Below are 12432 nucleotides of genomic sequence, written 5' to 3' on the forward strand. Positions count from 1 at the left end.
TAAAAAGGTTTTGCACAGCAAAAGACACCATTAACAATATAAAAAGACAAACCACACAATGGGAGAACATATTTCCAATACGTCTGATAATGGTTAATAAGCAAAATTTATAAAGAACCTGTAAAACTCAACACCAGGAAGGTAAACAATCCAATCAAAAAATGGGTAAAGAAATGAATAGACACTTCTCCAAAGAGGACATACAGATGGCCAATAGGCAGATGAAAAAATGTTCAACATCATTAATCATTAGAGAAATGCAAATTAAAACCACAATGAGATACCACCTCACACCTGTCACAATGGTGTTTATTAACAAAACAACACATAGTAAGTGCTGGAGAGGATGTGGAGAAAAGGGAACTCTCCTGCACTGCTGGTGGGAATGCAGACTGGTGCAGCCACTGTAGAAAACAGTATGAAGATTCCTCAAAGAACTAAAAATGGAACTGCTCTTTGACCCAGCCATCCCACTTTGAGGAATATATCCTATGAATACCAAATCACTGATTCAAAAAAAGATATGCACCCCCATATTTATTGCAGCATTGTTTACAATAGCCAAGATCTGGAAACAGCCCAAGTGTCCGTCAGTGGACGAGTGTATTAAAAACTGTGGTACATATACACAATGGAATACTATGCAGCCATGAGGAAGAAGGAAATCTTACCTTTCGAGACAACATGGATGGACCTGGAAACTATCATGCTAAGTGAAATAAGCCAGGCAGAGAAAGAAAAATATCATATGACCTCATCATTTGAGGAATCTAATGAACAATGTGAACTGAGCAATGGAACAGAGGCAGAGGCAGGATCAAAGGGACCAGAGGCAAAGCAGTCAGAGGGAAAGTAGAAGAGAAAATGGGATCAGAGAAAGGAAATAGATTAATGAAATTATATATACATAACACAGCATTACAGAGAACAGGATAGCAAATCCTGGAGGGGAGGGGGGAAGGAATTGGGGGGAGGGGCATGGGGGGGTCAAGGGGAATAAGGGGGTGGGGGAGATATATTTGGTGAGACACTTGAATCGATGTAAACACAAATTAAAATCATAAATAAAAATAAAAAATAAATAAAAGAACTTGTTAAGAATAAAATATTTTGATCTAAAAAACAGTAACCAAAAAAAGAGCATGTGTGTGCAATATATTTCTACACAAAAGATTAGTGTTCTTATTCCACCCCACTCAATTTTTTTAAGTTTCAGTTTTGACTATTTCTGTAGTATATTAACGATGTTCCTTTGATCTATCTATCTATTTATTTATTTAGTCAAAAATTTCAACTTAGCTCCTCCTAAGTTGCATGAACAGTAAAAAGGAGAGACAAAAGTGAACTGCTCACGTGCACATCTGTTCATGTCTGGAGCCCGGTGTCCGTAGTAGCCTGATGGGCAGGAGTGCAGACACTCTCCGTACTGGCGCATGCCTTCTCTTCGAAGAAAGAAGAACAACTTCTGTTGACATCGGCTGCACCCATTGTCCTTTGAACAAGACAAGCAACCCTTGCAAATGGGATTTGATACATAACTAGCTGTAAAAGAAAAAAAAAAGTATGTTTAAATATGTATGTGATTAGACTTCTGGTCAATACGACATGCTGTGAAGACAACTATCTCTTGTTCTTTTATTTTAATCACATAGAAAATCTAAACAAAATATCCTCTGCAACCTTTGAGAAAAATGATCGTTACACAGCCAAATTTAGAAACAAAGAGGAAATTTAGAGTCAGAGTTGAGGCCAGAATCTCAAACTGAAGGGCTCGTGAAGATGGCATATCAGGCATAGGTAGACCTCATGGCAGGGTCCTGAATCTAGATCAAGAAATAGCTGTGTAGCCTGACTGGCAGTGGCGCAGTGGATTAAGCAGTGTCCAGGAATGCTGAGGTTGCCGGTTCGAAAGCCTGGTCAAGGCACATATGGGAGTTGATGCTTCCTGCTCCTCTCCCCCTTCTTTCTGTCTCTCTCTCTCTCCCCCTCTAAAAAAATGAATAAATATATTTTTTTTAAAAAGTAAAGAAATAGTTACATAAAGAGCTGACACTTGGTTCTCTTTACATTCACTGGAGTTGTGAGGGCTGTTTGTCCATGAAATAAGCATTAGAAACCCACTCCAACTGGCCAGAGAAGATGATTCCAACCCTGGATTAGGGGTATTAAGGAGGTGAGTGGAGGAGAGACAAAATATAACCCATGAGAAATAAGAATGCCACATCTGCCAGACATCCAAGAGTAGGATCCAAGCCTAAATTATCAATGTAATATGGAGTCCTTAGGTCAAGAGATTAGCATAGAAGCTTGTCCAAATCCAGCAAAATCTAACAAGGAAAAAAAATCTGAAACTACTCTAAATTTTTCATAATTTTGAGAGCTCAAACTTTCATGAAAAACTACCTTAACATCAAAATGAACAAGTCACATGTACAGGCAAACCACTGTGAGGAAGAGTCATCATCAGTCTCATCTAAAGAATCAGAAATGGCCTGACCTGTGGTGGTGCCGTGGATAAAGCCACAGGTTGGAATGCTGAGGCTGCCAGTTCAAATCCCTGGGCTTGCCCAGTCAAGGTACATGCAAAAAGCAACAAGTTGATGCTTCCCGCTCCTCCCCCTTGCCTTTCTCTCTCTCTCTCTCTGAAATCAATAAATAAGATCTTTTTTAAAAAAGAATAATAACAGAAGAATCTAAAAAAGCGGTTTAAATGAGTATCTTTAGAATGTCTGAAGAAATAAAATAAGGACTAGAAATCACATAAGAACAATATTATAAAAATAATGTGCAAAAAGTGAAAAAGAAATGAACACTCTAAACCTGACAAGTTAAAAGGTAAACTAGGAGAGAGGGAGTTAACTGGAAACTAGTTTTACAGAACTATAGCACAAAACAATATAAAGATGAAAATGTAAAAAGGGTAAGAAGCATGAAATAAAAAATTGAAGAAGTTCCAGTACATGATTATTAGGTGTTGCAGAACCAAATAAAGACAATGAGTAAGACATATTGTAATATTCGAAGTGAACATGGTTAATTCATTTCCAGAATTAAAGAAAGACATCAGCTCCTAAATGAAAAATTTAGAGACCTGAATAGATCAGTAAAATGTTAGCATCTGAACACAGCATAATTATAACTAAAGAAGGAAGTCAAACTAGAGGGGCACAGCAGATGACCTAGAAAAGAACACAAATCTGACTTTCAGCAGATTTCTCATCAGAAACCATGTTAAGTAGCTGGGGAAAAGTTATCAAACCGTAGTTCTATAACCAATTAAATGATAGTTGGAAAATGAAGGCAAAATATATTTTTAGACAAAATAAAGGCAAAGAACTTATTAATCAGAAACACTTACTTAAAGAACTAATAGACGTATGTATGTATGTATGTGTGTATGTGTGTATTGGAGAAAATAGAATGAAACCCAGAAGGAAGCAGAATGCAATAAAGAATAGTGATTAAACCACTTGAGAAATATGTTGTTATACCTATAAAAATATAAAAATAGTAATTTAAAAATGATTAAGTCTCAGGATTTTAAAATAGTTCATATTTTATATCCAACAGCAAAAACATGAGGCTTGAGGAAAGCCAAAGTTAAAGTATTTAAAGTTCCTGTATTATGAGTGAGGAAGATTAAATGCACCTGCTAAAACTCTCGATAGCAACTACAAAAAGAGTAATACGTAACTTCTAAACCAGTGACATCTAAAACAGATATACTGTAGTAACTGTATAAAATATGAGTGCTTTTCTCGCTCAGACCTATTTATGGCAACTCAGCTCTCACCCACATCTCTCTACTTCATTCTACCACTTATTGTTGAGTCAATTTCCCTGCTTTTATACTGATTGTAGGATTCTGTTATACCTTACTTTGATAATTATGACTTACAGAGTATTTTCACATAGATGACTGCAAATAAGCCTGTAATATACACTATTTACAATTTCCCCAGCCACCTCAAGAGGTTTTATTCTGATATTGCTATTGGTGTTTTGAGAAGGATGCAAGGAGTGAGCATGTAAGTTTGAGAGACTGGGATACAGCTTAACTTCTCTGTGTAAGGGGGGGGGGGGGCGTTAGGGAAAGGGGTGGGGAGGGTACAGAAAGCTGAGTGGGAGGAACAGAATTGGGACTATGCAGTGGCTGTATGCTGGGTGAAATGGCTTTGGCAGAAGAGGTGGTCCCTGGGAACCCAGCTCATTTTAATTTTTAGGTTGTCTATGAACAGATCCCACCTTAAGCACGAAGACCCCATGGCATGATATTTAGAGAAGCAATTTATGACTCTTGTGAAAGAACAAGCCTTTAAATAGGAGCATGTCTAAGGGGAGTTTGCTGGCTGCCTTCTGATCTTCAATTTAACTAAAGATTTGAAAAGGTAATACCCCAACTTAGTTCCTAAGTAAAAAGAGAATCTGGAAGGTTTACATACAGAGCAGTATGGTTTAAGAAGGCTCTCTGTACCAGTCATCACAAACTGAAGCTGAAGCTATACTTACTTTCAGTTCAAAAGTTAAACCAAGTGTTCTTTATCACCCTAAATCACACTCTGTTGTAAAAAGTAGGGAAAAAAGAGAATTACAGAACTAAGAGAATCAACATAAATTAAAGGCTTTTTGTTTTTGTTCTGTTTTTATGTATCAGATACCAACTTTCATCTTGGCCACAAAGATTTCAGAGTCAACAAATTATTCTCCATGTATTTTTAAAGGTATTATTAAAACCCTTGAACTCATTGTTCTATTTACTTGAATCTTGATTGGCTTAATGAAAACAAATTAGGGAATGCTTACCAGAGTCTATATCTTAGATATCTTTATCACCCTGCACATGAGGAATTCTCTTAAACAAAAGTGATGTGAGCCACACCTAACCTAAGTGTTCGTTCTTCCTTTCCTCCAACCTTCTTTAGTCATTAATAGTACTTCTTAATGCTGAAGGGCAAGGGCACATATAGTGTTTGCAATTTGAAGCTTCGTGCCCCAAACCTCAAACAGACTTTTAGTTTAATTAGCCAGTTTCCAGTGTCTACTAGCCTAGTAGCCTCTACCTTATAAATCAATAGCTTAACAATTTAACCAAAACTTCTCCATCTGTTATATGATGATTTCACCAATCTCTGTATCTAACATCAGGCAAAAAGAAACCTTTAAACATGACTAAAGTAATTTATTTTGTCAGGATCTTAATAAGTCAAATGGCTCTGCCTATTGCTTTGAGATTTAATTCAAGTATGCAGGTGAATAAACAGATCTTAATTCCCAGTGCTGAGGACCATGTTTATTTGCTCTCTCTGTAAGCTCCAACTTTTCCTACCCTAAAGCCTGCTGAGACCCAGAGCCTTATCACTCCAACTAAAACACTTTCCTAAAACTAGACCCACCTCAAACTCTAAAGATGAAATATATCACTTAGAACATGAAAAATCCTCAAAACAAAGTGTTAATGGTATTAACACAAATCCACACATATCTCAAAAAGAATATGTGGATATTAAAAAACAAAAAAAAAGCAAAAAAACAAGAAGACAAACCATGAGGCAGAAACCAGGCAACAATACCGATGTCACTAACAAGTACAATATATCAAGAAAGAAAAACAGCATAAGTAGAACTCTTTACTTTTGGTTCTAATTATTTGATTTGTGTTCCTTTTCAATTTTTTTTGCAACTTAAGTTTTGTTTTTAATGAATCTTGGTATTTTAAATTTGATCCTTTGTTAAATCAAATTTAGTTCTTCACATTTTATCCCATAGAGCATTTTGTGTAGGTGTTGAATGCCCATCTGTTTCCAATACACTCCTAACACTTTTTTAAAGTGCTCCCCTGTTTCTGGAGTTAGTCCTTGCCAAGCAAGAGGAAATCTAAATTCCTTCTAAGTGAAGGCATCCATTCCTGACAAATGGTACAGATTTCTAATTTTGAAAATAATGGGACTGAACAATGGGCTGTTGGCATCTTAGCCTCACTCCATATTTTCTGATTAAATAATGTTACAAGTTCAACAGATTTGTAAGAAATGAATAATTAGTCTAAACTTAACTGATCAAGCTTATCATAAAATTGCTAATTTATCTCTGTCCAACTCCAAATTCAAGACATATATTTAAAAACAAAAACCCTATGTCAGGCACCAAAAACAGGAACTTCCATGTTGGATCTTATACAAATCATGTTGGGCATAGATCCTCCCACTAGAGCTTGGTAACACTAGGTTAAAAAAAAAAATCCTGTAATCATGTGCACTACTTTGCTCCTACTCAACTAAGCAATCAAGGTCATGAATTGACCCACAAAAGATTTGACTGAAATGAGAAATGCCTATTTTGGGACACTTTGCTTAGTTTCATATTAAACTGTAAGTATTTTTAGAAAATATCACATAAAATATGTAATCTGATCTTTGATACAAAGACAAAGAATTTTAACAATCTAGATGTTCACCATTATAATCATCGTGCCCTAGACAGAGAATGTTAAAATTAATAATGTTAATAAAGCTTAGAGATACATTTGCACACATCCATTAAAGTATTAGAAGGCTAAATTAACATGAATTTAATCTAGAGAAAATTTCAAGCATCATAATAAAGAGCAAAAGGGCCAAAATATTCCAAAATATAAGAGCCTCTAATAATTAAACCATTATTTTCTCAATCTCTTTTTATCTTTTGTCATAAGTTCTTCAATAGATAATATTTTGACATAAAAGCCTTACAAAATTAACTTCTCAAAGTATTAGCTTTGAGAAATCCATATTAATTGGCTGCTTGAAAATGTTATTCTTATTTTTTAGTGTTTTTTTCTTATTTATTTATTCATTTTAGAGAGGAGAAAGAGAGAGAGGCAGGGAGGAGCAGGAAGCATCACCTCCCATATGTGCTTGACCAGGCAAGCCCAGAGCTTCCATCTGGCAACCTCAGCATTGCAGGTTGACGCTTTACCCCCTGCGCCACCACAGGCCAGACGAAAATGTTATTTGATAGTTAATAGTACCATTTTATCAACCTAAACATGTTAATTAGAAATGAAAGATCAGATATATCCTTATTTATAGATGTATTTCTTGGGAAAATACTATTTCTAAAAATTTATAAGCCCCCCCCCCAAAAAAAATATGAAAATCATCTCTAGTGATGAATACTTTTAATGACAACAGGATTAAAGGTCTTTTATCAGATGATTTTGCTTTTTCTACCAAAACTCAAAGCTACGAGGAGATTTTAAAATGTGAAGAAAAAGAGCTAACAGAGCCACAGGTTTATTTTTTTTACCACATGAAGTGCTATTTTTAAAAACAAAACATAAAGAAAATTTTCACAATTATAAGCTTCTACTTACCCTTCAGCACCAGCACCGTTTGAGCCGTAATCCTCATAGGCTGGCGCTTCAGAAGTACATTTAGAATTACAATTAACAATGGCCACAGTGTGATTCACTGGACAGGATGTTTTTTACACTGCACTGGAGAGCAGAAAGCTTCAAGTTTGTTTTAACTAAAATGTCACAGAGAGGCCCAGAATGCTCAATAACTATAGGTCAAGAAAAAAAGGATGAACCCAGGTATAGTTGCAATAGAAATGTTTTACATGAGACTGTTTGAAAGCACAACAGAACTATCCGGAACATGATAGACACATTCTGCTTTTCATTTAACAAGTCACAGACATCATTAACTCAAGACAGTCTGAGAGGTGGAGGGAGGTGGAGGAAGGTAGAGGAGGGTAAAGGGGGATAAATGGTGATGGATAGTGACTCGACTTGTGGTGGTGAACACAATGCAATGTACAGATGATGTGTTGGAGCACTCTGCACCTAAAACTTGAATAATTTTTTTAACCAGTGTCACCCCAATAAATTTAATAATAAAAAGAACATTCAAGACAGCCTTGGCTTGATAGCTCAGTTGGTTAGAGCAGTGGTCCCCAACTCCCAGGCCGCGGACCGGTACTGGTCCACAGAGAAAAAGTAAATAACTTACATTATTTCCGTTTTATTTATATTTAAGTCTGAACGATGTTTTATTTTTTTTAAATGACCAGATTCCCTCTGTTACATCCAAGACTCACTCTTGACGCTTATCTCGGTCACGTGATACATTTATCCGTCCCACCCTAAAGGCCAGTCCGTGAAAATATTTTCTGACATTAAACTGGTCCGTGGCCCAAAAAAGGTTGGGGACCACTGCGTTAGAGAATAATCCCGAAGCACAGAGGTTGCCAGTTTGATCCCTGGTCAAAGCACATACAGGAACAGATCTATGTTCCCCTCTCTCTCTCTCTCTCTCTCTCTCTCTCTCTCTCTCCACCCTTCCTCTCCCTCTAAAATCAATCAATCAAAAAAGTTTTTTAAAAAAACAACCAAAAACAGTCTGCAAAACTATAGGAGATTGCGTGTATGTTGCCAGGTGGGCACTGGAGCTATCGAGAGAACACTCTGTAAAGTACATGATTGTCTAGCCACTATGTTGTGTACACCTGAATATAATACAATATAATACTGAATGCAAACTGCAATAGAAAAATAAGATAAAATAAAAATTCAAGGTAAAAACCTAAAAAAAACCCAAAAAGTTGAAAGAGATTGAAAGCATATACCAAAGCAAACAATCGCTACAGTCATCAGAGGAAAAATAACTTTGGTTCAACACATTTTACCTTGAGACAAAGCAGTACTCCTTCAACATATTTCACCCAAAACGTAAGCAGCTAAAGCAGATGTGGGCTGCACATCTGGTGGGGAAAGCCACAATTTCCCAAAAGAGCTTCTGAACACACATCAATTGCAATGCAAGGTACTTTGGTGCTTTGTATCAGCATCCATCAGGTCCTGATCCTCAGGGCTCAGGGCCAGAGAGAAGCTCCAGGAATGCTGGAACTGGCACTGCGGCCTGCCACCTCTCCGCACGGATCAAATCAGTCACATCCCAGCCTGGGCCATGGCAGGAGCTCACGGAGAACAGAAGAATTTCAATGAATTAAATGGGATTTCAGAAACATGTTTCCAAAACAGCCATTAATACCCAAATTCAAGTAGAAAGACACATATACAAAAAAAAAAAAAAAAAAAAGTAGCTGTCTAGATCTTGATTAAAAAAAATTAAAATCATGGGCTCTCAGTTTAGCATATACAATTTCCTAAATGATGAATTTTTCCTAATTAGCACTCATTTTGGAGGCCAAGTGCTATAAGAATTATTCCCTTCCCCACCTCCTACAAACTCTTTAACACAAAAATCATTCTTAGTGCATTTCTCTACACTAGATGTTAATTCTCACAAGTAATAAGAGGGGGGTGAGGGGGGTACAATGAAGAATCAGAACACTCTCCTCACAAAACTAAGCTATTAAAGCAGACAAAATATGGCACCAGAATCACGAGCTCTTCAGCTTCTACAACTCGACCACAAATAACGTCGATTAGTTGACAAAGTGAGAAAAAAATATAAGATGATTGAAGACTGCTCATTTTCCCAAAGATATACATATGATGCTTTGAAACAAGGGGAAAATTATATCTTATTTTGTATGAAATAAGCCACCTGTTTAAATCGGTGAAAGAGAAAAAAAAATTTACTCCATAAAATTATTCTAATGCCAAAAGAAAAGTAAACTTTACAGTTAGCATGTGTCTCATCCTATAAGCCATAGCTGGAAATTGCTGTGTCGCATAGACCGCTCATGCCAAGGGTTGGCTTGGGCTTTCCTAACATACTTAAAGGACCTCGTGGAAATGCTGACAGACTGTTGGTGCTAATGGTAACTCCAACATGGGCCGACCGAAATATCTATATTCATGAAGACTGTAAAACTACCACATTCAAAAGGCTCCATGTTTACATAAGGAGATAATCCAATTATTTTAATATAAAGAACCAACTATTCTCAGAGCTAGATTTTTATCCCATAAAGTACTTAAATACTTCCTATACTAACACTGTTTCAAAATAGTTTTGCATACTTCCTAAATACTATACCATAAGTGCCATAGTATCTGACCTATCCAACTGCCTGCAGGAAAAAATCTCTCCCTCTTGCCTACCCAAAGATTAATTTGTTTAATGAAAGAGGGACAGGATGGAGTCTATCTAACATGTATTCCCCTCATGTGCACGTTGTTCGACTGCTCCTCGTGTACCACCTGCTTCCTAGAGTAGAAATTAGTTTGCCAACCCCTGCTTATTACTCCATTTTCATTTAAAACAATAAATGGAAAGGAAACTGGATGGCTTATTTGGTGTCATAAACACAGCCCTGGAGAAGAATCAGTGTCATAACTAACCAGATGAAAGACTCCATGTGTTTTAGATGTGGAAACTTCCATGGGTTAGACCACTGTGTTTTAAAATTGAGAATCAGCACTCTGTTCACTACTTTCTAGAGAAATGGTTCTTCAAACAAAGATAATAAATTTTTTTTAAGTTGCCTTAATGAAAAACACAATTAACAAACCCTTAGGGTTGACAAACATTATTATGCAAGAATTATTCAGGAATAGACTCTGGTGCAAAAAAATAAAAAAGTGAAAGCTTTATTATATTTATATAAGTCACTGTTGGTAAAAAATATCACATATGTTAACAAAATCAGAATGATTCACTCCTAAATCTTGAGACCAACACAGGATTTAGTTCTCAATAATTTTTTAATTAATTGTTTGCATCTAACATTAATAAACAGTTTGTTTTAACATGTTTTTGTTGATTTGCTAACTTCATATCCTCCCTACCTAAGACCCAGTTTGACATCTCGCTTCTTAATCATTCTTATTCTAAGAAAATTCCACCCATTCAGAAGCAGAAAAGAAGAGGAGGGTAAACAGGAGGAGGAAAAGAAATGAAAACACACTTGGGGAACAGATTACATGACAAATTGCAGGCTACATGCTCTCATACTTTTTTAAAGTAATGCTTATTATCACAATTTCTGTTTATCAAAATAAATAAACAGATCAGAGAGTTTAAGAAAACCTCCCAAAGTCCTACAGTTAATTGTTAGTGACCAAGTTGAACCTAGCTCCAACCCGATTTCAAAAGCCATGCTATTTCTCCATTAGAAGCACCGGCGGGGGAAGGGGGGGGAGGCCCTATAACGTGAGTAAAACTGTGAGAACTTTCTTTCATTAGGCTATACCCTCATAATTTACTCACTGCCCCTTTGTTCTGTGTTGAGCTACAGCAAAATAATCAGTTACTTTTGTGATCCTATAACTCACTAAGAGCACTATACTAACTCTCTCCTAACATAACTAGGACTACATTAGGTCTCATAAACCAACAAAATTAAGATGTCGTCCACAAAAGCAAACTTCAAAATAAAAACTGTTAAATAATTAAAAAAAAAAAAAAAGGTAACAGGGGAAACTGAGTTACAGGTTTCTTCTGCTAGAAGTTAAAAAAAAAAAAGGCTTCAGAATTAAACATGAAAAGTCTAACTATTGGGGCATACAGCAAAAAGTCAGCACTTATTAAATAAGGATCTCCACTTGACAAGTTCAAAGTAGAAAAAAAAAATCACCCCCAAACCATGCAATTTCCTGCAAATGGGCCACTCTCCTCACTGTCTTTGAAGACAGATCCTGTCCTGGCCAAGGGGCCTTTGAAGTAGCACAGCAAGCATACCTATATAATTAGAAAGACTGGGCAAGTCCTACAAATGATCAGCACTAGACTTTAAAGATGCGCAAAAAAGAGGGAGGGAGGGAGGGAGGGAGGGAGGACAGACTGACACAAAGAAGAGATACCTCTGTACTGGTTCTCCCCAACTCCCTCCGAGCCTTGGAAGCCACAGGCAAACTACATAAATGTTAATGAAACACTAAATAGTATTTGGTCACTTTCAAAAAAACATAGATGTGTATATAAACATAGTTATGTGTGTATACATAGATCTGTGTATAGACATTATGTGTGGATACAAATATAGGCATACACTATTTTTCTGAATTGTTTGAGTGTTAAGTCACAGACACTATGCCCTGTTGCCTTTAAATTCATTCGTGTTCACTCTGTATCTCTGAAAATCAAAGACGTTTGTCTTATATCAAGCATATTGATATAACACTATTTTCTAATCCATGGTCCATGTTCAATTCTTACAATAACATTCTTTACATCTCTTTTTCTCCAAGACTAGAATCGCATCCAAGATTACATATTGCATTAGGTTGTCCTGTCCTTTTAGTCTGGGACAATTCCTCTTTCGTGAGCTTGACATTTTGGAAGAGAACAGGTCAGTGATTTGGAGAATGTCCATTGAGTTTGTCTAATGTTCCCTCATGATTAGTCATGCACTTTGGGTAAAGTGTATAAAATGATGTTAAATCCTTTCCTTATGCGTGTCAGGTGGCACAAGATGAATTTGGTTACATTACTTGTGATGTTAACTTTTGATCTCTTGGTTAAGATAGTGTCTGTCGGGTTT

The 12432-nt window shown here is 36.4% G+C and overlaps 1 protein-coding gene across 1 annotated transcript in view; it reads right to left on the reverse strand.

Moving 5' to 3' along the window:
• RSPO2 (R-spondin 2) overlaps positions 1 to 12432 on the reverse strand; it is a 177345-nt gene that overhangs the window by 84917 nt on the left and 79996 nt on the right. Inside the window, exon 3 of the mRNA XM_066372489.1 lies at positions 1354 to 1542. Coding sequence (XP_066228586.1) covers positions 1354 to 1542 — 189 coding nt within the window. The remainder of the gene's footprint in view (positions 1 to 1353; positions 1543 to 12432) is intronic.

Source organism: Saccopteryx leptura, chromosome 3 (genome assembly GCF_036850995.1).
Source record: "Saccopteryx leptura isolate mSacLep1 chromosome 3, mSacLep1_pri_phased_curated, whole genome shotgun sequence".
NCBI classification, from domain to species: domain Eukaryota; kingdom Metazoa; phylum Chordata; class Mammalia; order Chiroptera; family Emballonuridae; genus Saccopteryx; species Saccopteryx leptura.